Source organism: Equus caballus, chromosome 6 (assembly GCF_041296265.1).
Source record: "Equus caballus isolate H_3958 breed thoroughbred chromosome 6, TB-T2T, whole genome shotgun sequence".
Lineage (NCBI taxonomy): Eukaryota > Metazoa > Chordata > Mammalia > Perissodactyla > Equidae > Equus > Equus caballus.
This window is the reverse complement of record NC_091689.1, coordinates 8,090,953-8,118,582: the sequence shown is the minus strand read 5'-3', so window position 1 is coordinate 8,118,582 and position 27,630 is coordinate 8,090,953. Positions and strand designations below refer to the sequence as shown.

Genomic DNA, 27,630 nt, shown 5'->3' with positions numbered 1-27,630 from the left:
AACGGGCTGCTTGTCTAATAAAATTTAATAAAGTAAAATAAAAGTGGGATTATGCAGGCTTTTTCAGTGTCTGCTTCCTGTCTGGCGTTTGGTCTTTGCTCACTGAGTTTCCTGTTTGTTTGAAGGGAGATCTTCAATGAACTGCTAGAGACAGAAAAGAGCGCTCCGGCGCTCGGCGTGGACGCGGGGAGGGCCGCTCGCCAGGCCTCGTAGGAGCAAGCTCCCGGCCGGCGGTGCGCGCCGCGTGTTCCCTACCGCCGCCCGCCTCGCCTTCCTCTGCCTGCGGAGAGTTTGGAACTCGACTTGATGCGGGAGCAACAAACAGCTCAGGGCCAAACCAAAAGACGAGAACTGCAGTTATGCGGAGTGCTCCGTGCTAATTGTTCTGTGGAGACTTTGGTCTCACGTCTGTAGCCGGTTATCCTCCTTTTCTCCTGCAAGAGTGGCGCTTCCTTTTGTCTTAGGAATACATGTTGTAAATATATATATATGTACACACACACACACACGTGGAATGAATGGAGCCTTAAAGAGTTAGGATGAGCCGCCAGAGTATGCTTGCTCAAAACTAATAGCACAGCAGTTTGGAGAAGAAATGAAGTTGCCAGAGTCTGTTCACCTGAGAAACGCGTGAAGATGTACATATCAGTTGGCATTTAGCTCTATGTTCCTTGAGCAGTTTCACTCCAGTCTGTAATCTTTCATGTGTGTTTCTTATTAGTAAAGTTCACTGGAAAGCGAGCTCTCCATGTTACACTAATGACAGTTTGTCCTCCTTGCAAAGGGCGGGCATTTCTGCCACCTGACTTGAGGAGCTTTTTTTAAAAAAATTATTTGATGAATTTGTAATGCTTTTCCCGTTTACATGCAGTCCCAAGAAAAGGATTGTTGGTGCTTTGGAATGTGTTATGGTCCCACATTTGGTAGTCATTGTATACTTTGTATTTTCTTTAAAGAGATTCCTTCACACAGTATGTTCATTGTATATCATCTGTATTACTTTGGTGGTGAAGACAGAATCTTTTACTTTTCTTCTCTATCATTCTTACATGGAGCAAGCATTACCCTAACAGATTACAACCAAAACTTCAAGAGGTAGGAAAATAATATTGTCCCAGTTGGGATTCCCCAGCAAGGATACTTAGGGATAAGGAAGAAAGCCAGCATCTCTGTCTCTCAAATAGAGAGAGGTCAAGAGGAGTATTCCTGCATTAAAGCTAAAACTCTGGACCACTAAAGCTGAAAGCCCTACTGCAGGTGTGAAATTAAGTACGTGAACTATAGGATGAAGCTTGAACATTTAACTGTTTGCTTTCTGGCTTTGCCCTTAAAAGAGGGTGGCAATTAAAATATGGTTAGTTTAGGTAATTTCAAGAACTAACAAATAACAAAGGTGCATAATATATTTATCTTCCTTTTTAGGTGCTTTGAATTGAGGCTGAATGGGGGTGCTACACTAGTCACTCAGCTGCCATTATTAACCAGCTTGGTTAAGCAGGTCATGAAACCATATAAAGAACAAGTTTGAGAGTAGAAGTCAGTCCACACAATAATTTGGTGAGCCCAGGAATCATTAAGGTCACACAGAGTTAAGTATAGCAAAATGAAACCTTCAACATTTTCTTTCTTTTTCTTGCTTTTATTATAAACAAGGAAATTACTCTTTGGTTCTGAGGTAGGGACAAAACCACATCAGGTTTTCAAGGGGAGAAAACATTTTAAAGTCCATTGTCACAGAAGATGCAACATCTTTTCTGGAAGATCCCCTTGAGAGAGCTCAAGCCCCACTCTTGAAACTTGGATCTGTTCTGACAGAGTAACATATTCTAAAATTTTGAATCTTTGAATTCTAAATGGTCCTGGCACTTTTGCTTAACTGCTGATAAAATCTTTGCCTCTTTCTATTTACCTACATTATTACTATACTGAACGTTCCACAATGGCACAGTGGTAGGATATGCAGGAGTAGTATAGAGCAGAGGAAAATATTTGTTTTAAAAACTAGCTTTTGGGGGGGTTTTTTTTGTTTTGCTTGAAAATAACTGGTTTTCTCATAAATGAGTGAAGTGGTGATCAAAATTCTTTAGCTATTTATTACTTCTCTTCCCTGTGTCTGTATTTCAGAGCTTTGAGAGGCACTGGTAAAAATGATTGGTAATGATTTGAAGTGAGGGGTGCATTAGGGCATTACAAAAACAAATAATGCCGTGAGCCTGGCTTGCCCGGGAGGTACCCTCATTTGACTTGCTTTTTGTAGCTTGTGTGTGTGTGTGGTTCAGAAGTGCATTAGCCTCAGAAACCTAATTTGATTTGATCTTCATGTGTTGAGCAGGACCTGTGAGCTGTAAACAGGTTACTGGGACGGATGAATTACCTCACTGCTCACATACTTTCAAGTGTAGGACTTCAATTTTCCTCGATTTCTGTCCATCGTTGTGGCCGGGTCAGCCTTCCTCCCTCCCTTCCCTCCTTTCGCTATTCCCCCTTTCACTACAAAGGTACTTTCTCATTTTGGCTCAATGAAGGGTTAATGACTACAGATGGAGATTTTAGCTGGACTATGTTGATGAGGTTTGTTGTTTTTTTGAGCTGACTGTATATGTTTGAAAATTATAAGTTGATAATATAATTTTTTGTGCATATAATCAGTTTACTCAGAATCACGGGGACGGGGCATTTGGCATGTTGGGGCCAGGAAGGGACAAGTTAGATAGGGACAGAGAGCTTTAGTCCCCAGCAGCCTGCACAATAACTAAACTTCCAATCGCGAATACCCAATGTCGTTATATTATTTTAAATGACATCGAATTGGAACTTCACAGCACTTAGTTCTGCACACAACTGATCTTAATTGGAATTTTTTGGGAGAGAAAACTAAATTAAAATTCAAGCTTGTTGATTCTTACCACCTGATGCTATTATGGAGAATTGGAAAGTTGCATATGGCTGGATGTTGTTATCCCTCTAGTAGCCATGATTATAATTTAGGCCTATGAGGGGATAGATTCTGTTTGTAGGGAATATATTTATGTGTGTATGCACACTCTTAAGTTTTGTCTCAGCGGGATAGAATAAGAAGAAAATCTATGAATTATTCTTCTGTTTGTATTTTGATTCCAAAGCTATTTGTTTACTTGCCATGGTCTGTTAATTTCAGGCCTAACTTAATGGCTCAATAACAAATGTAACAAATGTATGTGTTTACATTTTAAGAAGTATGCAGTGATATTTAAACATCAGTTCATTAACTCTGGGAGACAAACGTTAGACTACGCATTTCCGTATTCCTCTTCTTGATCGAGTGTAAAATTCTTCTAAAAGAGCAGCTTTAAGAATTAAAGCCTCAGCAAGTGAATTCATGAATTTACTTGTTCTTTCATACTGCAGTTAGCACTGTGTAACTCTGTAAACATCTCTGCGCACGTGTACAGCTACAGATAGAGTTCTATAAGGAAAATTATTTGGAAACACCTAAACTAAAGAGATTGTTGGCAGTGTCTCATATGTAGTTGAAAGCATCGGGGGGTTGGAAACTCATCTGTGATCCACTGAAAAGGATTATAGTGAGACTAATAAAAATGTTCCCTGTCCCCCTTTCTTCTCTGCGCTGTGGTGACTGCAGTCATGCTCCTAGTCACCCAGCCTTTGGTTTGCCCTGTTTGATTTAATCGACCCCTTTGGTGGTCTTTTGTTTTAAAACAGAGCTGGATCTCCAGGTCCACGTGGACCTTGTGTATATATGGAGATTTTTGGGAAAATCACCAACAACCCAGTACCAGATGCATGGCACTTAGAATTGTCCCCCCAAAACAGGTGGGTCCTTTTCCTCCTCCTCATCTTGCTTTACACTGAGTAATGCTCTCTTTAAGTGTGACAAAAACTAAACAGATTTCTGCCCTCTAACATCTAATGCATTACTTCAAAATTCTAATTTTGTCTTTATTGATGTCTTATTAACATCTGAAAATATATATATTTTTGGTTGGCAAACTATAGTTTGTTAGGTCTTGTGAGTTTTGTGCCAGAATTCTTTTGCTGTGTCTCACCACAGTCATTGCCTCCTTTATGGCATGCTTTGAATACGAGACTTCAGGCAGTCTCTTTCGTGGTATCATAGTTACACACTATTAGTAAATTTTCCTTTTCATATGCTGTCTGTGTCTGAGGTTTTGAAGTTTTTAATAAAAAGTGTGCCAGTATGAATATAAGTGTTGATTATAGTGACATTGGACTGAAGTACAGAGGTTTGAAGTATAGGCATGTCCACTGGCATAAGAATAGATTGGCTGAGGGTCTGGGTGTGAACCCAAGTTTGTTAGGTCTAACGCCGAAACAAGAGACTGAGCAGCCGACTGAAGTGGTCTATTTTGAGAGCAGAGGGAGTGTGCAGAGTGAGCCGCGTGTGGTGCAGACACCTGGTCCCCTGGTTTCCCTGCCTCTGAGCTTCTCCTTCCATCCCTGACTTTTCTGGCCCCTTGTCAGTGTTGTTTATTTATGCTACGGAGGGGAAAACAGAAGCAAGCTTCCTACACTTGGCCTAATTGAGGCACTACCAGGTTTACTGGCAGCTTTGGCCATATTATTTTGTGAGGTGATTCCTTTCTTTGCGTTCAGAGTGACTTTTGGTTCTGATTCTTTATGTTGTTTTGTATGGAGCGGCACTTTATCTGTGTTTTAGCAGAACTGTTCCTCTGTATCCTTTACGGTTTTTTCCTTGTTTTTGTTTCCTTTTTAAATTATGCATAGAGTTTTTTTGAGTGTGAAATTAAAGCCTTTATTAACCTTGCGTTGGTTTGACTATTATTTCTGAAAAGGACATATTCTCGCAGACAGTTAACCAGTTGTGGAAGTTTGGAAAGCACCTTCTGTTGGCTTTCTGACTTGGACTTCCGTGCAGCACCGTTCCACCGTAAAGGATGTGGATGGCAAAGCAACGCATGGCCTTGGGCAGCACCGAGTTCCCTTGTGTTCGGCCGGGGAGCCTGTGAAGCTTTGCAGAGCTTCTGGATAAGTTTGCAAACCCAGCATTGGCCTTAACTCTGCTCTTCCTTTTCTTCCTTTGCCTTCTTATTAAGAGCGGGGGGGGGGGGGGGGGGGGGGGGGGGGGGTGGGGGGGGGGTGGGGGGGGGGTGGTGTTGAAATAGCATTTGCATTTCCTACTTGCCTTTAGGCCTCAAGCCTAGACCCAGCAGATACGTTACCGTTGCCCTCGCTGGGTACTGGTTAGCCAGTACGGTGAAACCACCTACTAGGGAGATCTCCTAGGCCATTCAGCTCCCTTTCCAAGGAGAGATCCCCTTTAACATATCCCGACAGGGCAGTGAGGAAGGCTTGTGTGGAAAGGAAAAGCCATCACTCTGGGAAGGATGTAAAACTGCAGAATGCTTCAACCTACCTGCCACAGATAAAACCGAGCCGTGATAAAGAAAAGCCCGGGAAAGGCTCCTCTCAGAACTCATGTTCTGTGCAGTGTTTGACTGCTCTTCTAAGAAGGGTAAGCTCTAGAACAGGATAGTTAAAAGTGATGCAACACCCCAGGCTAGAAACAATTGGGACCGCCTTGAGAGCTGAAATTGGGACCACAGGCGCCGTACGGAGGCGTCTTCTTTCTAGAGAAATAGGTAAGTGACTAAACAAAGTGACATTGCCGCTGCTGCTCACAGGTGCAACTGTAAAATTTCACTTCAATTAATTCCAGTAATTGTAATTCCAGTAGGATTAATTCCAGTAATAAAAACAAAAGGAAACTGCAAGCAGGCAAGGGTTCTGCTTCAAGGCCACAGCTACCCCTGCTTCTCAAAATAGTCCCTTTTCTTTCTTGAGGCTTTGTTGCTTCCAACGAGGCAGGGAAGAGAAGGCAGCTGGAGTCATCCCCAAGGCGTCGGTGAAATCCTCCACGGACAGGTGCTCCTAAAAGAGAATAGGGGTGGAGAGCAAAGGTCACAGTCACCCAGGGTTTCCTTTGATGAGTCATAGAAGTGTGGTGTGGAAAGCAAATGAGCAAATACAGGCAATGTTGGGAGAGCCAAGAAAGCAATGGGGTGGGGGGCCATTTTGAGGCTCGAGATTTGATCCCTGAATTTGGAACGCATGAAAAGCACCGGCACAGCGTGAGGTCGATTGAGCTTTTCTTTTGACCAGGGTCAAGTTCACACTAGCCCTGGAATAAGAATTAGGACATTTGACTTAGCTTGGTTAAGGAGTTGCTTCTCTTTCCAGGTCTTAGTTTTCCTCTATAAAATGGGAGAATTTCTTAAAGGCCAATTTTTGCACCTTCATAATGCTTTTATGGGGATGAAAATACTACTATACATGAAAGAGCATGGGAAACAATATCTTGTTCATCTGTCTTCACTTATCAAACAGTGACCCTCAGCTAGGGGACCCTTTTTCCCATAAGCCTGGCCCAGAGAGTAAGCGGATGAGCGCTAGAAGGCCATCTGCCCAAGTCTGACAGTGTAAAGACTACGCTGCTGCTGTTAGCACAGGAGACAGCGCTCTTCCAGCAAGCGCCCACCATCCCCACGAGGCGCTCTCTCCTGGGGACTCCCTTGCTTTGGATCGAGTTAGCAGGCTGGCCGCAAGGGAAGTAGGGCGCCCCCAGCGCTAACTGACAGAGCCAGCAGCAGTCTCACTTAGGGGTACTGCTGTAGCACTCTGAGGCGGATTCGAATACTCCCATTTTCAGGCGATGAAGCTAAAGTTCAGGGGAGTTAGGGTCATCTGATTCCATTCCGTGCTCCACCGCACCACCTGCCCCGCTTCCTTGAGTGATTTTGGGGATACTGTAAAGGCTTCTGTTATCTTTCCCTCCCCTACTTTAAAGTATGCTATTGTGCTTACAGATGTCTGAATGTTCCCATTAGAGACATCTTCATCCCTCTTGGCTTACAGGTTTGTTCCTGGTTGAAAGGCAACCTGCTACACCTTGTCAGTCTTATATTCCACTGTATCACCTGGATTATTCTGTAGAAGCAGATTTTGCTTAGAGCTGGTGGCAGGTGGCAGCAGAGGTACAAGCAGCTGAGGGGAGGGGAAAGATTCTAAGAGGAGAAGCTAGGCAAGCCAAAGAACAAATTCAGAGTCAAATTTCACCTAGCTATTTTGAGTGGAAAACGAAATATTTGAATAAATGACTTGTACTGGCTTCTCTCGTCCTATGAATGATCTAGAAGATTAAATAGCACAATTCTACATTTTTACTCTTGGCTTGGAAACACAACCATGAGTCATCTTTCTAGGCCTTGGGTATCTTCAGCCATAAGATGAGAGGATTGCCTGAAATGACCTTTACTCCCAGCTAACGTGATATGATAGTGATACTGTTCAAGGCAAGCTAAATACCCCCGAGGCACACTCAAGTAAGAACCCCCAAACTAAAGTTTTATAAAACGGCATCTCCCAGCCTTCATCTCTGCTCTCCTAGGCACCAGGAATGGCCAGGGGGGTGGGATGAGAGCTCTGGGTTTCTTTTCAATCTTACACTACTCTGCAGCGGGAGTGGCCCTGGAGAGCGTTTTGCTGACTCCCGCAGAGAGCCCTGAACTGAACAGCTCCTTGGGAAACTCCTGTAGGTGGATTTCCAGCTCAGGTGGGTCCCATGCCCCAGTTCTCTAACCTGTCATTCGATTTGCCTACCACCCCGGGGCATTCTCTCAAGGCTCCTGGGAGCCCTCCCCACTCCTCTAGGCAGGGCAGTAGAACACCTTGTTTTGGGAGAAGAGAGTACATATGAGTGATTTGGGCACCCATGGGTGGGGAAGAGCTGCCTACTCCAAGTCCGGTGGTAGCATCCTGCTCTCCCACCAGGTCCCTCACAGGTGTGGCTGCAGTGTCCTTGGCCTGCAAGTGTCTTGGGGTGCCTTCCCTGGCCCAGCCAGCCTGGCTCCACAGCTTGGTCAAGACTCTGGACTCTGAACCCCAGGCTAGATAGCAGGGACTGCCCATCCCAGTGGACTTGTATCTTTCTACTGGCCCTGTACTTGAACCCTGTGGCCCTGCCAGCTGATTATCAGCCTCACCCATACCCACATCCGCCTCTCTGTGGTTTACTCATTGGTGCACAAACACTAAGATTACCCTCTTTCTATTGCCTGCAGCCAGACCCACCACCCTACTGTTCGATGTCACTGGCTCCCCTTCCAAATTTGGAGCAGCCAGAGAGGTCTGTTCTCCCACCCTCCCCACTTGCCATCAAACCTACCGCTCTCCTGCAAGAATGTACCCTACTCCCAGGATAAAAAATCGGCGACAACTGACTGAAAAAAAGATCTAAGCCTTCTTAGGCTGCTTCTACCATGGTAGGGCTGTCTTGATTCTATTTATTCCATTCAAAATTAGCAATCCACTTGGGCTCCTGTCAATCATCTGGTTCAATAACATTGGCTGCCCTTCCCTTTCTATATGCCACACGATACAATGGTGACAGCGAGACTCAGAAGACTTGGTTTTGCTCTGACTTTGCTACTAATTGGTTATGTCACATTAGACAAGTCACTTATCCTCTGTGGACCTGAGTTTTCTCAGGAGTAGAACAGGCAATGATAATAACAGCTGACATTTAGAGAGCACTTTCTCTGTGCCAGGGGCTGGGCAAATAATAATATCCATAATATTATGATGACAAATAATACATTAGGAGCATCCCAGTATAACAGTGAGGACACAGAGGGGCAGATCTGGGAGAGAAATGCATGAAAGTGGCTCCAAAGTGAAGGGCAGGATGCAAATGCTCTGGGAACAACACACCTAGACATATGTGGGGCCCAAACCCCTAACAGACTTAGATGTTCTTGGAGAAATTGGGCACCTCTCCTCTGTAGATTCCTTAATTCATTTATAAGACTACTTTATGGTTTCTTTAGAGGGTAAGTTTTCTCTCAATACCACATCAAGCTAGATTTGCAGTCTATTTTGGATCTTCATGAAGTGGGAATGAACATTAGAAATGTGTTTTTAACAAGCTCTTCTTGTCAAACTCTCTCCCCTAATGTGATCCATGCAGACATTTCAACCTGGGTGTGTCCCGGCTGCCTCAAACCACATAGCCACCACTAACCTCACGATCATCCCCGTCTAAGTTCATTCTGACCCAGGGCTTTTTGTCTCAAGAATGACACAATTTTCTCCGCTGTCGTACCCTTTATCCAGTAATTACCAAGTGTCATTGATTTTGCCTGCTAAATATTTCTCTAAACCATCTCCTCTCCACTTCCCCTGCTCCAGCTACCCAGGCTCCATCTCCCTCAGCCTGACAAGCTGCTGCTTTTGCCACCTTCCAGTCCGTTCCTCACTGAGCAGCTATAGTGATCTTTTAACAGCGTAAACCTGACCGCCACTCCCTTGCTTCAACCATGATGGCTCCCCTCCCCTCTTAGGATAGGCAACACCATCCCTAATGTGGCGTGAAGGCACTGCTCAGTTCAGCCCCTGCCCCTCTGGCCAGCAGCCCCTCCCCAGCTCCGCCACCACCACTCTGCTGGTCGCCTTGCTGGTTCACTCCACGCTTTGCTTGTTCCTAGCCTCTGGGCTTCGTGTATGCTGTTCCCTTCTCCAGGAATAACTTGTTCTGCCTGAAGAGCTCCTGTTCACCTTTCAGAAGGAAGTCTCTGACTAAATCAGGTTCGTCGTCCTCCTCCTCAAGTCTCACCCACCTCCTTCCTGCTGGGGTCCACGCCCTCAGGGAGCTCCTCCGCAGTCTTGTTCATCAGCTGCTCCAGGGGAAAGATGGGGAGGGGCCCAGAACTGAGATTGCTGTTAGCTTTGAACACGTTCGGTTTAGGGTTTGTGATCTCCTAGGGAAGAAAAGGAAACCACTGTTACTTCAGCTGGTCTGTGGCTACCTCCCAGGCCGCCTGTCTCTCTGAAGTCAACACTGATCCTCAGGTACCTCCTTCAAGAAGCCTCCTGTGACCCCCATGCCCCACCTGCCCACATCCACATCCGTACACTCCTTATGAGAACTCAACACGTTGGATTGGACCCACGAGCTAAAGGATGGTGGTCTGTGGCCAACCAAAGCCCGTTGGAGCAAGATGACTATTTTGTTCTGTGACTTAAGAACTTCCATGACTTCCCAGATGTTCGAGATCTACCTGGCACATTTATGACCCTCTTTGTCTTATCTGTTGTGAAGTTGTCATCTGTTAATTCACTTAACCTTGACCTCTCTATACTTTCCTGCCTGCACCGTCAGTCTACCAAGAAGGGTTTATTGAGCGCCACCGGGTTCTCAGACTGCGGGTGGGGCCGAGGAGCCATATGTGTTATCTGCTGATTACCCCGGAGTGCTTGTGACATCGCTCTCACGTTGTGGGCACATTTCTGCTGAGTCTGCTTGGGCTTGTTTCATTTTCCCTATAAGCCTGTGAACTTCTTGAAGGAAAAGTTTTGCTTTCGTATTTCCATATCCCAGGGCTTTCTGTTAACTAATTGAAAGATCGAAGGAGATGCAGTTTTTCTACCTGGGGAAGGGATCCCCAGGGCGACAGCTGTAGAGAAATCATTATTTCTCAAAGTGGAGTCCACAGACTAGCGGTGTCAAATTACGTGGGGCCTTCGTTAAAAGCATGCACATTCCTAGGTCTCAACCCAATTCTACAAACCAGAATCTTTGGGAGTGGGACCTTGGACTCCTCATTTTAATAAGCTTCTACCCCCCAGCTCCCCATCACCCAGACTCGCATGCATAATAAAATTTGGGAACCACTTCACTAAGGAATGGAGGAAACAAAAACAGCTAGAGGCATTGAAGTTAAACAGCAAGAAGAACTTCCGTGAGAAGTGGGAGGAAAGGGTGGAAAGGAAGGCACAGGACACTGGCATCTTCTCTGGAGCTTTCTTGGCTCCCTCGGGTCTGGCCATCGTCAGCCGGCCACTGCAGGGCCCAGCCACATGCCCGTACTCACAGCACTGATCTGGCTCCAGTCCCCCGAGTTTGAAAGCTCCGCCTTCAGCTCCTCATACGATTTGGCGTTCTGCAAAGTAAGTAATAAATTAGGCCTGGGTCTCAGCAGAGGAGATGAAAGACCATTTTCCTTCAGGAGACAAAAGAAGGCTGGCCTAGGGCCTGGTGGTGACAAGGGGAACAGGGAGCTGAGGCAGAGGCTGGAGGAGGGTCCTTAAAAAGGAGCCTGAGTGGTGAGGATGGGCACAGATGGGGCTGACAGGCCAGAAGATCCCCGAGCAGGGGGTTATTTGCCCCTGCTCCGTCCGACATGGGGAGGGAGAGGACCACGGTCTTTTCCCAGCCTCAGGCCAGTGCAAACGGCTACACGCAGCCTTGAGAACCCTGCCTACACTTTGTAGGCTCTGGGGCCTCAGGGGTCCTGGAGAACTGGGGGGCTCCTGTCCGATCCCTGAGGGGAACCCTGCCACAGAGGAATGAAGGGAGTAAAGGGGCTTTGGCTCCAGGAGGACCCCATCTCCGTATCCCCAGGGCCTGGCACCCAGTGTGGCACGTCATGAGCCCCAGCTATGCTGAATGAATGAATGAATGAACAAGTGAGTACTCGAGTCTAGGAGAGAAGCCAGCTCAGGCCTGAGGTGAGGGAAGGGCCACCAGAGTTGGTGACTTGGGACACTGACATGAATTTAAGACGTTCTGGCATCTAGATTCGCAGCCTCGAGATTTGTTTGAATCCGTCCTTGACTAAATTCAGCCCATCGCTCACTGAATTTTTGTTTTCAATGTATTTGAGGCAGTTAATCTAAGCTCTCTGTCTCCCTGAACTCATCAGCTGGGCCAACTTAGCGCGCGCAAAGCCCCTGGCCAGCACCCGTCCCCCTAGCCCTCCTTCCAGCGGAACCCTTCGTGGGGCCCCGTTTTGAGGGCCTGCCCTCCGCTTCTATCTGAGGCCAGTTTAGGAAGCATCCCGTAGGAGCCTGACTCACTGTCACAGGGAAGACCACGGGTATGACCCATTTCACTTAGAATTTAGTGCCAAGAAGACATTTGTCTATCCTTCAGAACCGAGAAGTGTTCTTTCATCTGGCATGAGCATCCGCCAACACTGTCCCGTAGATGTTTCTTGGATGACGGAAATGTTTTTTTTTTTTCTGTGCTGTCCAATATGGTAGCCACTAGCCATATGTGGCTGTTGAGCACTTAAATTGTGGCTAGTGAGAAACTGAATCTTTAATTTTGTTTAATTTTAATTAATTTAAATTTAAATAGTCAGTATGCCTCTTACCAATAATGTCCAACAGTTTTGAGCTGAATCTAGTGCATAAGCAAGATATTGTAATTAGACTGGGTTTTCGGTAAATGTCCTTCCCTCTCGCTCACTAGGGGCTTAATGGCCTTACTGCAGCCTTACTTTTGATTCTAATCCCCCTCAAATATATCACAATCCCCCTTTAGAAATATATCACAGGCCATCTATCACAACGAGCAGACAAGCCTGGGTGTCCACCCCGTCCTCGGGGTGTGCCATGGAGAAGCCACCTAGAGAAGGATGTGCTGGACCAGGGTGGGCTGGGGCCACTCACGCTCCACTTGAAGGGGTCCCAAGCCAGGAACCAGCCCGTGAAGGTGGGGGGCTCGTATCCCTGCTTCACCACGATGATGGGAGTTTCAAGGTCCCGGCCGCTGGGGTGGGTCTTGAGGTACTCCTGCGCCGTGGTGGCTGCAGCTCTCTTCTCCTCCTCGTTGGCGTACTTCCCAATCCAGAAGAAGACCTGTGGAGGACCCCAGAGCCAGGTCAGTCCTTCCTGTCCTCCTGGCCCACAGGGCTCCACCCTCCACCTCGGTTCACCCGAGGATTGAGGTGGCAGGAAGGGAGGTTCCCAGGCCTCGGTCCTACCTGGTCCCAGACGTCTAGCAGGAACACGTCATCCTCTTCCAGGTCATCCTGACTAAAGTCAGGGACTTCTGTGGCCAAGAAGCGCCCGGTCTGGTTGGAGCATTCAAAGAGCCTGGGCGTGATGGCCAGGTTTTCTTCCTGTAGTCTGCAGGCCGGACAGAAGATTGTGTTGGCAGGAGGAAGGTGCGGGGAAAGGAAAAGCAAGGACACAGGACTCTGAGGGGCTCCGACATGGAAAGCCCATCTCCTGGGAAAATGCTCTCCCTTCAGATTGCACGAGAGGTCTCCCCTCATCCCCAGAGGCCACAAATGCCCCAAGGGCGAAATTCCCACTGCCTTTCCAGGATGTGCATTCCAGTGTCTCTTCTACAGTCCTATTAGGAAGTTCTTCCTGATATCTTCCCTCTATCCCTGCTGCTGCTACTGCAGTCCATGCCTTTTTGCTTCTGAACTGAGGAATAGTGGATCCTGGATCTTCTTTAGAAGAAACATTTAAAGTGGGGTTTACAGCTGGTGATCCTCAGCATCCTGGTCTTGTGTCAGCACCAAAGAGTAGGCACTGGGTGGGCTCTGGCATTTTCTTCCCAAAGGGCAAAACTACAGCCCTGCCTCTCTCTTTGACCTGCCTCCTATGGCCATGAACACCCTTTGCCAGAGAAGCAGCCTCACCAGGCCCCAGGCTCCAGGAGTAGCACCTTGAGAAGCATGGACAGACCCCTGTGCCCAAGATGCTCCGAGGGCATGCACTGCCCCTGATTCGTCTCGTAGCCCTGGGAGCCTGGTGCCCAGCATCCTCAATTCATGCCTGCTGCAAGCTCTGGGTCATGGGGGTGGAGGTGCCGGGGGGCTCTCCGGCCCGGAAGGTGAGCTGGAGCAGAGGGACCCGATAGTTACCTCTTGGTGTTGGCATAGGGGGCCTTCCCGCCCAGGGCTATCCAGAAGTTGGCTGGCTCCTGCCCTTCCACCACCACTTGCTTCTCTGTCCGGGAGATGATGTCAGCCACCGTCTTGGCCATCTCTCGCTCATCCCCACTACAGCCCTGGGAAAAGGGGGGTGTCGGCTGTGCTGGCGAAAACCATCTCTAGTGCCCACCTACCCCACCCTTCTGCCACATTTGCTGGGCCAGAGCTGCCAGGTCTGAGAGAGCGCTCCTAGATCAGGACCCATGCACGTGACCAGGCAGAGACAGTTCTCTCATCTTCTCCTCTGTGCTCCGTGCTCCAAAGAATGCCAGAGGAGACAAAAGGGTCTGCGTGCTCCTTACAGGGCAGGAGAAGGCTCCAAGAGGCTGCATCCTCATTACAGAGATGGCTGGAGAGGCAGTGACAGGCAGCGGGGTGGTGAGTGAGAGCGTAAGACATACAGACAGACCAACCCTGGCACAGACAGGCGTGGGCAGAGACAAACAGAATGAGAGCGACTGACCCAGACACAGAGGCTGAGAGTCTGAGGATGGCCAGACCCAGGGCTGTGGAGGAGGCAGACGGGGCTAGCAAATGAGCGAGTGGGACCTATTCAGCCAAAGGCTCCCTCCCTGACCCAGGTCCACTCTGAGGCTAGGGGAGCCCCAGGACCCGCTTGGGGAAGGGACGCTGCCAGGCCCGGCACACACCTTCCCATACCACAGGTAGCAGCAGGACGGGGTCTTGAGGATGAAGACGTCATTGGAGTTGAGGGACGTGGCCCGGGCTGAGACCTCAAAGGCCTTGGTGTTGCTGGCGCTGGTTCCCCGGACCTGGAACAGCCTTGTGGAGGGCACAGGCTCAGAGTTGTTAGCCCGGGAGGTGCCTCCCTGCAGGGTGCGGGAGAAGGCAAGGAGAGAGAGGCAGAGTGACTTAGCAAGGTTAGAAGACGATGGGGCATTGGAGGGACACAGAGAGCCAGAGAGGAAGAGAGGTTGGGCGGGGTCTGCCTGCCCCTCCAGGTTCTCTGATCCACCATCACCAGACTAGTCTTTCCAAAACGTTGCTTTGGTCATGGCACTCCCCTGCTCAAGAATCTGCTCCGGCTCCCCACTGCTTATAGACTAGAACCCGGGCCTCTGAGGGCCTCACATGACGAAGGTGCCGACCGCCTTTCCAGACTCACTCTGCTCTCGCCAAACCCTCCAGTTTAGCTTCGCCAGTCTCCTCGCTGCTCCCACGGATCCCGTCCTCTGGGCCTTGTCCTTGCTGTGCCCCCTGCATGGCAGGCCCTCATCTCTCCTCCGCTGATGTCTTCAACTCCCACCTCAATGGCAAGACCTCCTCCCAACCCGCTTCCCACTGTGACTCTGTGCCTCCCCCAGATGCTGGAGTCACGCTCCTCCTTGAACTCGACTGGCACTTCCAGCCTTTAACCACACGGTGCCCCGGGCTGTGAGTTCCCTGCTCTGCTGTCAAGACGGTAAACAGTATTAGCCTGGCATTCTTCCCCCGCCTGGCGATCTGCAGAGGACTGGCTGTGTACTCAGGAGGTGCTCGACAAGCCGATGATGGTTTAAACGAGTGCAGGAGATGTCTATGTCACCGTGTTGGAAGGCACCAGGGCAATTTGGACAGGTCCATCGTTTAGGCAAATCTAGCCAATATAAATAAATTCTTTTTTCATGTAGAGGATCCGAGCGTTGGGTGTAGAGAGAAACAGTACTTGCACATGCTAAGTGCTCCTTACGTGTATTTTTGAAAGTACCGAATGGTTGTTTCTATTGCCAGTTCCACACAGATGATGGAGCCTCAAACAGTCCCATCCTCCGAAGACTGGGCTTCACTCCCAGCCCACACCCCTTCCCCATCTCCAGGCCGCCCACCCCGCCTCACTCGTGGTCACTGACAGGCGCCCCAGTCCCGCAGCCATACCTGGTAGACCACCATGCGTCCCTTGAAGATGGACATGAGGTGAGGTGGCTCCTTGCCCATCGTGACCCGGATCTGAACCGCCTCATCATTGTACTTCCGGTCCAGGATGACAGCTTGATAGGCCGAGGCTGCGATTTCATCCTGGCTGGCCTGGCTGCCCTGTGGACGAGCAGGACCAAAAGGGTGGGATGGGGTCAGCCTCTGATTCTGACCCCATCCCCAGCCTCAGCAACAGCTCCATCCCCAATTCTGACCTGACGCCAAAACCAACTGTCTTCCCCACCAAACCCCACCCTGGACACAGCCAAAAACCCACCCTGACCCGGACCTCAGTTCTTCCCAGCCCCACACTTAATCCTTTCCCAGCCCCCAACCCCGACCCACCTGCACCCCTAGCCTTGACCCTAACCCTTCTGTCCTTCTTACTGCACCTTCCTTGGGGAACACTGTTTCTACCACACCACTCACCCCCAGCACCCAAGCATCTCTCTGCTCCCTCACATCTGGACACAGAAACCAGAATGTGAAGGGAACGTGCAGGAGGCCATGGGAATTGGAAGGGAAACTCAGAGAGCCAAAAGGGCAAAGGGTTGTGAAAGGCAGTACTCAGTGTCAATGGGATCTCACAGCCAAGGCAGTCCCAAGATGGAACGGGGGTGAGCTCCCCATCACCAGAGATATTCAACTCAAGGGTGATGGCCACTTGGCAGGGGTGTCATGGGAGCTGAGCTGGCTGTGCTCTGGATGGGGTGGGGCGGTGCCTGACCTGCCAGATGTACAGCAGGTAGTGTTTCTTCTCGCTGATGAGATAGGTGTAGAGCAGCAGGTAGCAGTCACCTCCGTAGAAGTGGCCTACCCACTTGGAATCCACAGGCACCAGCTCCACGTTCTCAATGCGCCACACCTGGAGCCAGTAGCAGGCTAGCGTGAGGTCCAGGACAAGCTTTGCCAACCCCTCCCCGACCAGCACAGGCCTCCCTCCCATGACCTTACCTGCACCTCCCCACTCCCGTCATCCACCATCTTCTGCTGGGCAGCCACCTGAGGCTGGACATGCATGGACGTGGCGTCAAACTTCACCTGCTCCACCTTGGCTGGAGTGGGGGAGAATCATGACACCAACTGTCACCAGCTGAGGTCTCCCAGGTCCTCACCACAGCCCTGAGTGGCACTGACAACTCTTAGATCCATTTTACAGATGAGGAAACTGAGGCTACAGAGACCCAGTAGCTTACCCCAGGTCACACAGCTGGAGAGAGGCAGAACTATAATACAGACTGGATCTCCCTGACCCTAAGACTCACGCTTTACCAGGGCCCCCTCAGAGGAGCCAGGAGGGGGACAGCCCTTTTAGCCTTCCCCGGTGCCTTGCGCTGGGCTTGGCCACAGCAGCGCTGTCCAGTGAGAGACTGGAGCTGTTTGGCTCCCGGGGAGACCCAACCCCATTCCAAATGAAAGATTGTTCTCAGCTCCCTTTTTGTGACAACTCTTGAGTTTAGCCCTGTCTCCTGGTGTCCCCACCCCACCTGGGGAGCCCAGAGCCAGGGTAAGCATGCATGGAAGAGGCGTGTCTGGGAAGGAGGACGGGAGGCAGGTCTGGGTGCTCTCCTGGCCTCATTCCTGGCTCCTGCCCCACCCCACCCCGTCCAGGCCAGCCCTTACCCACAGAGCCCACGGTGTAGGTTTTGCCCAGGCCCGAGGTCCGGTTAGGCACTGTCCATTTCTGGAAGAGCTGCTGAAAGATGGCTGACTCGGCCCCGTCATTCTGCACCTCCACCTGCGTGCTCTGTGGGTACTGCTTCGCTTTGATAAAGTTCTGGGAAGAGAAAGGAGGTGGCTGGGACTGGGTCCCTCCCGTAGCTGACACCTCCCAACGTAAGCCAAGGCCTGGCTCTCACTCCAACCAGACCCAACCACAAACCTACCCCTGGTCCCAAGCCCAAACTTGAACCCAACCCAAGACTCAATACTGAGCCCATACCTAAGCCCGCTCTGGCCCCAACCCCAAGGCCAAAAAGACCCCCAACTTGACACCATCTCATTTCTAACCCTGACCCTCAGCCCCCATCTCCAACCTTGAAACCAACCCCCAATCCAACATTGACCCCAAGCCAGTTAGGGTTACTGACTCCAGCCACGACATTGACCCCAAACTCTGACTCAGCCTTGGCCCCAAGCTGACCCTCTTGTAGGAAGGCCATTTCTCCCTCCTGTCTCCCCATTTCTCCTTGCCGTCTCTGAACCAGGCTCGAGTGCAGCGACATGGCCACACGAATCCTGAGGAGGCCCTCTAGCTGACTGGTGGTCGGTTCCCATCACCAGAGAATCCTCAAGAGGGCCACAGACCAGACCCTCAGAACCCCCAGGCGGGTCGGTCCCGGAGCCTTCCCTGGCCTCTGCCTGGTGCATCGCCCGTGTCTGAGCCCGCTTCCTCTCGCTGCTCCATCTCTTTTCCTCCCTGCTCCTCACACTCTCCCGCCTCCCTGACCCCTGTACCCACCAGTGCCTGGCTCATGGCTTCCTTCTTCTCCTCGGCATTGGCGTTCTTGCCCTTCCACACGAAGATCTTCAGGCCCCCCTGGTCCAGGATATAGCAATCCTAGAGGCGCGAGAGAAAGACCCCGGGGGAGAGTCTGGCAGTGCTGGCGGTGCTGTGCTGGGCCCTGTCCCAGCCCCCTGGCATTGTTCTCGCTTCAGGGGACAGTGGGCAGGGAGCAGGGCGCTGGGGCCTACCAGAGCCTCTCACCTCGTGACTGAGCAGGTCTTGTGTGAGTGGCCGGGTGGCGATCTCTCTAACCACCATCTTTCCCTCTGAGTCAGACACGCTGCAGGACGAAGGCACAGCATGGAGAGGAGGGGTCTCGCACCCCTCAGCCAGGGCACCCTGCACCCAGGAAATCCCCCAGCACCAGGTACTCACTGGTATAGCTTGAGGTTGGCCTTGAGTGCCGGTTCCACCACCATGTCAGGCACAGCGGCCTTCAGCTCCCTGCGCGTGCCCAGCACGTGGTTCATGATCTCCATCAGCTTTGGGGATGCCTTCTCGTTCTCCCCCTCCACCACGCCCACGTAGGTCCGCCCGCCCCGCTCCTGGTCTCGGATCTCCTTGGCCAGGGTCATGCCCTGCAGGGAGGCCCCGGGTGACCCATGACAGTAGGGGACAAGCAGTGTCCATTACCCCAAACCACGTCGGGAGGCCCCAGCCCAGCCCACAGCAGCCCAGAGGGGTGGGCTGCCTGCCTGCTTTTCCCGTTTGATGGGGGGACCAGGCTGCTGGGGTGCATGTGAGGGAACCAGCGAAAGCCCATTGGAAAAGCAGGTCTCCTCGGTGGCGGGGGACTTGGGGGGACCTCTTGGTCCTTCAGTTCTGACATTGTTTGAAATTTATGATTTTACTTAACAGTGTTGGACAATAACTGAGCCCTGAAGATCACAGTACTCAGTCTCTTTGCCCAAGCACCCTTGTGTATATACACACACACACGTGTGCACACAGCCTCATGTGGGCTTGCACACATATGTACAAACACACACACTCAGACAGCACAGTCTCTCACGTCCTCACACGTAGACACCGCCCCTCCCCGGGGGGAGCAGCCGTCTGGAGGCCAGAGCCAGGCAGGACTCTGCCATGTCCATCACCACTGGGTCCCCAACGCTTGGCACAGCATCTGCCACACAGCAGGGACTCGTTAAATCTCAGGAGATTAGCCACAAGGACACACCCGCGAGCTCCAACGTGCACACCTCTTCCTACACACCAGACTCAGAGCCACCTTCAGGCACACCCTCCCCGGCAGGCAGAGGCGTGAGGCCCGGGGAAATGAGGCCGGGGGGGTGTGGCAGAAATCTGGCAAGTTTGACTTGAGGAGAGGCCAGGAGCTGGGCCGCAGGAGCAGCTGGGCACAGGGCGGGCTTGCGGGGAGGGGCGGTGCTGGGCACAGCCTACCCTGAGTCTCTCCATGCGGTTACTCTCCGGCCCGTTCCACTGGATGATAAGCTTCCCCAGGTCCAGGAGGAAGACGTCCCCACGGTTGAAACTCTTCCAGGACATCTCCACCTGGAGAGCCGTGGGAGAAGTGCAGACCCCACTCAGGCCCCGTCCATCATCCATCATCTTCCCCCCGCCCCTTCCCTGCCCCTCACCCCTCCTTGGCCTCTGTCCTCCACCCAGGCTGGGAGGGGGGACAGGAGGCCATGCCCCAGGGCCCCAGCCGATGCCCACCTCTCCGGCCACCACGTTCCTCTTGCCCTTGACGTGCAGCAGCCGCTGGACCTCATAGGAATTGGTCTCCACTTTCTTCATGCCGGAAGACACACCCCCTTTTTGGATCCTGAGAAGAGAGGTGAGCTGAGCCAAGGGAGTGGGCTGGGAGGTGTGACAGTCCCTGTCCTCCCAGACTGTAGGTACCTGGCTGCCACTGGGGCCGTCTGAGGGCAGGGCTGGGATGAGGGTGAGGTGTGTGAGGCCCTCTCCCTCGGGGTCACGCAAGTGCAAGGTTGGTCTATTGCCTATCCACACGCCCTTCCTTGCAGTGAGTGCCTCCTTAAAGTCTGCACCTGGACCCCTCACTCTCCTCGCCCTCATCCCTGCCCCATGGAGAGGCAGGCAAAGACAGGAGCATGTGGGAGTAGAAACGAGGAAGACAGGACAGGACTCTGAGGGCAGGATTGAAGCGAAGGACAAGAGGGGAGAAGCCGTGGGCTGAATTGAGACCCCTCCCAAACTCCTATGTTGAAGCCCCCAGCCCCAGTGGGAGGGTATTTAGAGATGGGACCTTTGGGAGGTAATAGATTTGATGACATTTAGATGACGTCATCAGGGTAGGGTCCTCATGGTGGGGTCATTGTCCTAATAAGAAGAGATCTGAGAGAGCTTGCCCAGCCTCTCCACCATGTGAGGACACAGGGAGAAGGTGGCCATCTACAGGCCAGGAAGAGAGCCCTCACCAGCAACTGAATCAGCTGGCACCTTGATCTTGGACTTCCCAACCTCCAGAACTGAGATAATTAACTTCTGTTGTTTAAGACACTCAGTCTATGGTATTTTGTTAGGGCAGCCCAAGCAGACTAAGACAGGAGAGATGGCAGCTCAAATGCCCAAAGGAGTAGACTCCTGCTGTAAGTGTGGGAAGACATAAGGGAGGGGTGGGGACTGTGGCTAACTAGAGAGCTCCTGGCCTGTCCTATAGGTCAGTAGCAACTTGGCCCCTGACTATGTGTTTCCATGGGAAAAGCCCAAAAGCCAGAACTTCAGACTTTTCAGGAAAAGCTGGAAATTGGGGCTTTTAGTGTGAAAGGCGTGCTTTAGAGGACAAAGGAGCAGTGATTTGCCCCTTGGCCAGAGTGGAGACTTAATGTGATGGCCTGGAGAGCCACCTTGGGCACTGAGCTCTCCCTGACACTCAAGTAGGGGGTGACTTGCAAAGATTCATGAGTTACAGAATTTCAGAAAGGCCTCTGGGGACAGCCAAAGACTTACTCAGAGGGATGAAGACCAAGGACAGGGAAGCAGCAGAAATGGGAGTTAGGGAGTGGAACAGTCAAGAAAAATCGCCAAAAGCCCCTCATGGGCTCTCCCCACGGCCTCAGGCTCCCTTCCCAGCCCCAGGTCAGCCCCCAGCCTCGGGTGACCCTGCCCTGCCCTGGGCCCACTCCCCAGCCTGCAGCGCGCCCCTCCGTACACAAGGCCCTGCTTGAAGTAGCCTCGGAAGGCCTCGCTCTCATTGCCCTGGACCTCGCGGTGCTGGACGGCCCGGCCCTTCAGGAAGTCGTCCATCTGCGTGGTGTAGATGGCAGCCGCCCCCTGCTCATCCAGGGATGAGGCCTGGCCGAGCCAGTAGTGGATGTCATAGGACAGGTTGTTGCCGGTCTTGTGGATCTGGGGAGAGGGCGTGTCCAGTTTACACGAGGCCCTGGGCTCCCACAGACCTCTCCCGCCCCTCCCTGCTTTGCATGGTCTCCCACACACGTGGGGACTGGACCACAGGTGAGCCCTGAGTCGTGGCCCCAGCTCTGCCACAGACTCTGAGACGTGGGGCACGTGGCTGCCCCCTGGGTCTTGCTCACCTCATCTTGGAAATAACCTGGTTGGATTATAGCAGTGTTTCTCAAAATGGTGTGCATGGACCCTCAGAGGTCCATGAGGTAGTTGGGTGGGATACAAACAAATGTACATACGAAATGATTATGTAAATATTTTATAGCTACTTTCTGTGTGTGACACGGGACACACTGCTTTCCATTTATGGTAATGGTATAGAGTTAAGTTTTTAAATAAATGGATTTAAATTTTAAAAGTGAGTCAGTATAAGGAAAAATACAAATGCGTTAATACTACAGGATACGGCAAGAACTGAAAAGGTGATGTGAAGATGACCGTGGATTTTGGAAAAGTGGACTCAAGGTAGGGTGACATCCCACCAGCTCGGAAGTCCCCCAAGACTGAAAATCCACAGGTCACCTCAGCCACGAACGCTGAGGCCCCAGGGCAGGGAGAGCCTCTGACATCTCTGACCCTGCAGAGCCACCACCAGGCTGGGTGCCTGGGCACACCCAGTCAATGCCATCCCGGCATGAAGCCAGGCCAGCAGTCCCCACCCATCCCCAGCCTCAAGTTTCTTCCCTGACACTCCAGTGGGCTTTGCTGTCTGCTCAGCTTTCCCCCTGCCCAGCCCCACTCACAGCCAGGACAACGTAGCAGTCGCCCTCGAAGAAGTTGCCGTAAGTGTTGGAAGCAACAGGCACCATCTGCATGGCCTAGGGGGAGAAGGGAGTTCAGAGGGGCTACCCTGGACCACCTAGGACCACCCCCAACCCCAGCTCCCTCCCTCCCTTAACCAAAGGAGAGTTGGAAGAGCAGAGAGCTGGGAGGAGAAGGGTATGAGGAAGCTGGCAAGAAGAATGTGTGTGAGAAGGGGAGGAGGAAAAGGAGCAGGGAGAGGAACGGGGAGGCTGGCGCCTGTGGGCGGGTTACCAGGGCCTCGCACACAGGCAGGGCAGGACTGGAGGACAGAAAGAGTGACCCGAGGCCTCTTCCTTCCCTCGGTCCATCCCAGGACTGCAGAGCCACTCCACACGCAGTCTGGGCCTCACCTCGATCCTCCATATCTGAACCCCGGGGGTGGTGATGTTGAGGGAGCTTTTGACTTGGCTGCTCAGTTTGGTCATGGCGGATGAGCCTAGGGGAGAAGATACAGGAGCAAGGACTGAGGAGCTGGGAGCGCCCTGGGTTTCAGGGGCTGCTCTCCCAGCCCGGCCCTAGGGCACTCCCAACAGTGCCAGGTGGCCAGGGCTCAGGGGCCTGGCCTCTAGCCTTCCCACCCAGCTCTGATCTTGTCACTGTCTTGCTCAAACACCCACTCTGACTCCCTGTCACCAACTGAATAAGCCCCCACTCCTCAGTCCAGCACTCAGGGCCCCTCTTTCTCTAGCCCCAAACAATTTTTCCTTCTGAAAATTTTTTCTCAAAGCCATGCTTGCTTAGAAAAAGAAAAATCATACAGAGGTTTTTAAAAAAAGAGCAACAAAGAATAAATAAGGACTGAAAAGTATATGCACTCAAAAGAATTGAAAAAACAGGTGTTCAAACAAAAACTTGTACATAAAGTTCATAGCAGCCCTATTCACAGCAGCCAAAAGGTGGAAATGACCCAATGTCCATTAACAGATGAGTGGTAAACAAAGGGCAGTATAGCCCGACAATGGAATATTATTCAGCCATAAAAAAAGAACGAAGTATGATTCATGCTACAATGTGGATGAACCCTGAATACATTACGCTCAGTGAAAGAAGCCAGGCACAAAAGACCACGCATTGTATGACTCCATTTATATGAAACATCCAGAATAGGTAAATCCATAGAGATAGCAAACAGATTCGAGATTGTCAGAGGCTGGGAGGAGGGGGAAATGGGGAGTGACAGCTAGTACATGTGGAGTTTCCATTTGGGATGATGAGAAAATCCTGGAACTTGATAGTGGTGATGGTTGCGTAACATTGTGAAGGTGCTGTACGCCGCTGAATTGTACACTTTAAGTAGTTAAAACGGTAAATCTTATGTGTATTTTATCGCAATAAAAAAAAGCGTAGGTAGCAGTTTCCTGTTTCTTCCTAGCTACCCCCGAACACCCCTCAATCACTGTTCTGGTGGCCCGCAAGATGTAGACCCAACAAGGATAGAGGCTGTGTTTGTCCAGTACTGAATCCCCAGCATCTAGCGCTGTGACGGCAATTTGCTGAGTGGGTGGGTAGATGGATGGATGGATGGATGGATGGATAAATGGGTGGGTGGGTGGATGGGGGAGTGAGTAGAGGGAGGGAGGGATGGATGGATGGGTGAGTCAGTGAGTGAGTGGATGGATGGATGGATGGATAAATGGGTGGGTGGGTGGATGAGTGAGTGAGTAGAGGGAGGGAGGGATGGATGGATGGATGGGTGAGTCAGTGAGTGAGTAGATGGATGGATGGATGGATAAATGGGTGGGTGGGTGGATGGGTGAGTGAGTAGAGGGAGGGAGGGATGGATGGATCGATGGGTGAGTCAGTGAGTGAGTAGATGGATGGATGGATGGATGGATAAATGGGTGGGTGGGTGGATGGGTGAGTGAGTAGAGGGAGGGAGGGATGGATGGATGGGTGAGTCAGTGAGTGAGTGGATGGATGGATGGATAAAGGGGTGGGTGGGTGGATGGGTGAGTAGAGGGAGGGAGGGAGGGAGGGATGGATGGGTGAGTCAGTGAGTGAGTGGATGGATGGATGGATGGATAAATGGGTGGGTGGGTGGATGGGTGAGTAGAGGGAGGGAGGGATGGATGGATGGATGGATGGGTGAGTCAGTGAGTGAGTGGATGGATGGTGGATGGATGAATAAATGACAGAGCGAACCCTCCCACTGTGAACCACCCTCCACCCACTGCACTGGAGGAAACCTCCCCTCTCCAAGCTTCCCTTATAGTATCTTTTATGGCTCTTACTGTTTTGACCTTTAGCTGTCTTCTCCACTCCAGGAGCTCACCAGAATCACCCAGGGGGCATTTAAACAATACTGATGCCTCCTGCGCAGGCCACATTCCCAGCAATTCTGATTTAATTAGGCCAGGGTGGGGCTGGAGCATAGGTACTTTATTTTCTGCCTTTTCGGAGGTAGGGTGTGGGTGCTTTTAAAACTCCCCAGCAATTCTGATACGAGCCAGAACAGAGAACCACTTGTCCCAATGATTCTCATCCCTGGTTTCCTGCCCCTCCTACCAGGCTGGATGTCACCCCATTCCCCACCGAGCCTACCATGCAGCCTGGCACGGAGCTGCCCTCCATGAACGCTCCCTGAGCTGCTGAATAATGAATGAAACATCCCGTGGCCCCGTGGAGCAGGCCTCCGAGCACTGGCAGCCTGGAATCTTCCTAATCTCTCCTTGCACCTTGACTCTGAGTCACTTCTTGGAACAATGACCTGGCCTTTTACTGCTCCCTCAGCTGAGTCCTGAGGGTGACCTCTCTCCTTGGCATTCTGGAGTTGGGGGCAAAGTCTCCCTGCCCAGCCTCCAATTAGCACCCCCTCAAGCAGACACCAGGGCCACCTGCTCATCACCAGCGCTGGGCTTGTAGGAGTGCCTTGTGTCTGGTCCCGTTGGATGCCCTGTTGGCCATGGCCTCCTCCATGAGGAGTCTCTCAACCCATAGAAACCCCAGGGCTCCCAGAACTCTTGGTTCCATGGAACCAATTTGGTATTTCAATCACTACCTCTGTCTATACTGCCGTTTCTGCAAGACCCCTGGGCACTCAATAGCTGTATGAACATGGACCCTGTTTCTTCATCTCTGAGGTGGGGGTTTGACAAGATGTTCTCTAAAGTCCCACTAGGGACGTACTCTGATGCTAGGAGTGAACAGCAAGAGGAACAGAGGGTAGACAGCAGGAGGTGCTTCTTGCCCATCAGAGAGGAGTTCAGGGGAGCAGAGACTTGAAAAGTCGGTGCTCTATTCCCAGGACAGAAATCAGGATTGGGGACCTCCTGCAGCCTGAACAGGGGAAGGGGAGCCTCTTCTGGGTCAAGGGTGGGCAAGGGAATTCTGGGGAGGGTGGCTCTGAGAGGTGGACACCACGGATACCCACCAACTGCTCCCGCCCCGAACCATGCTGGTCAGAGCAGATGCTTCCAACCCCCAACCCTGGTGGGGCCTCCCCAGCTCTCCTCTCCCTCCTGAACTGCTTGGAGGAACGTGGGCCCTCACTCCCCACGCCACAGACAGCACAACACTGGGTTTGGATGTGCATCGTCTTCTCCCTCAACTTGAATTCACTGCCTCCCCTCCTCTGACCCCTGGTCCCCTCTCTTCTCTGTCCCCAACTCGAGGAAGGGCATCACCACCCCCAGACCCCAAAGTCAGCCATCTGTGCAACACCCTGTACCCTCCCTCTCCTGCCCTTTGTCCACCTGAACATCTCTCCAGTCTGTCCCCTCCCCGACCCCTACCCCTCTGCTCCCACACTGCCTTCTAGTAATGCCAACCGGCTCACTGGCCCTAGCTCCACCCTTTTCTCCCCCTCCCCCTCCGCATCCTTGCTTCTACTGTTCCCTTTACCAAATGCCCTCCCCACCTTTCTTCACTTGGCTAACACATGCTCTTCTAGACTCAATTTAGTTCTCATTTCTTCCAGGAGACCTTCCCAGAATCCTCAGTCTAGACGGGGGCCCTCCCTGAGGGGCCCAAGACATCCTGGAGCGATGCCTCTCTTGGCCCCCTGACCACTTGGTGATGAAAGGATCTGTTTATAAGTCTGAGGTCCCTGAGGCCAAGCACCTAGACGTGCTCATCTACACGGCCCCCAGTTCCTAGCACATGGTAGGTACTCAATAAATATTCATGAAGCTGAAAGACAGACGGTAGAATGGACGGGATGGACCCTCGTGGGGCCCTGGAGGGAGTTAGGGCTCCTGCTCCCCCCAGGTCCCAACTTTCTTTTCTTAATTGCAGTTCTGTGGTCCTACGGGGTCAGGCTCCAGAGAGCCTTGGGGTCATTGTCACTGTCACTGCTTTTAGTCCCCAGTCATGCAGTTCTGAGCTGGACAGGGATGTGGCAGTCCCTGAAACAAAGGACACCCTCCTGCTTCCTCAGAGCAAAGAGAGTGGACACTCCCCAGCCCCCAACCTGCAGACTCTGCCCCTCGCCGACCTGAGAATGCCTGAGCAGGCTTCCTGGGAAGGGGGCAGTCAGAGTGTCTCAAGATCCTGGTCTGGACTTGGCTCCCACCTCCCCTACCTGCCCCCTCTATTTCAGCTGGATGGGGCCACAGTGGCTGGTGAGGCCGAGGGGACGGGTCCTGGGGGAAGAGAGATGGGCAGAGATGCACGCCGCCACCAGGCCCTGCCTTTGCCCATTCAGTCCCTGACAGCTGTGGCCCACACCCTGGGATCCCAGAGACCAGTGCCCCAAGGTGCCAGGAGTGTCAGGGGAATGGTGACACAAAGAAAGAAACCATTTCAGATGAAGAAGAAATGGGCAAAAAGATGGGGTAGGGGGATGGGAGGGAAAAGGTCAGGCTGACCAACTAGTCCCGGTTTGCCCAGGACTGTCAGGTTTGAAATCTAGAAGTCCAGTGTTTCCAGATTCTCCTCAATCCAAGGCAATCCAGGTGGTTGACACCTGAAGGAGGGTCGGGGCTGGGGGCAGGTGATGGTCTGAGGAAGCAGTTGTCTGGGGTGGAGCCTGCACAGTTCTTTCCTTGGAGGCCCAGGAAGCCGCGCTGGGCTCCCTGCTCTCCGGACTCCAGGGTGCAGGGTCTCTCCCTCACATCTGCTTCAAGGTGCTGCAGGAGGCCCCAGGCTGCCAGCAAGAAGCAGGGACCCTGTCCTGTCCCCTCCCACCACTGATGGGCCCTGTGTGTCCCCGCACGCTGGCCTTACCTGTCTGGGAGAGGCAGCTGCCACCTGGGAGATCTCAGGGAGTTGTGGCAAGCTGGCTGCTCAAGAGAGTGACCTTTGTCC

General features: G+C 52.0%; 2 protein-coding genes across 8 annotated transcripts in view; one reads left to right on the top strand and one right to left on the bottom strand.

Annotated features, from left to right (window-relative positions):
- The window catches only part of USP37 (ubiquitin specific peptidase 37), a 96,571-nt gene extending 91,785 nt beyond the window's left edge, over positions 1-4,786 (top strand). For all 7 annotated transcript variants that reach the window (XM_023642339.2, XM_023642336.2, XM_070269258.1 and 4 more), the window contains one exon: positions 126-4,786. In XM_023642339.2, the coding sequence (XP_023498107.2) occupies positions 126-213 (88 nt within the window). In that variant the 3' untranslated portion in view covers positions 214-4,786. The remainder of the gene's footprint in view (positions 1-125) is intronic.
- VIL1 (villin 1) lies at positions 4,749-27,630 on the bottom strand. The gene is made up of 20 exons (XM_023642347.2): positions 27,550-27,630; positions 22,737-22,822; positions 22,326-22,400; positions 21,326-21,522; positions 19,867-19,975; positions 19,591-19,701; positions 18,562-18,764; positions 18,388-18,466; positions 18,142-18,240; positions 17,304-17,457; positions 16,635-16,735; positions 16,408-16,545; positions 15,642-15,800; positions 14,417-14,596; positions 13,698-13,843; positions 12,804-12,948; positions 12,490-12,678; positions 10,908-10,976; positions 9,654-9,794; positions 4,749-5,910 (listed from the first exon to the last, which is right to left on the bottom strand). Exons 2-20 carry the CDS (start codon positions 22,809-22,811, stop codon positions 5,797-5,799), a joined length of 2,484 nt encoding a protein of 827 aa, XP_023498115.2. The 5' UTR covers positions 22,812-22,822; positions 27,550-27,630; the 3' UTR covers positions 4,749-5,796.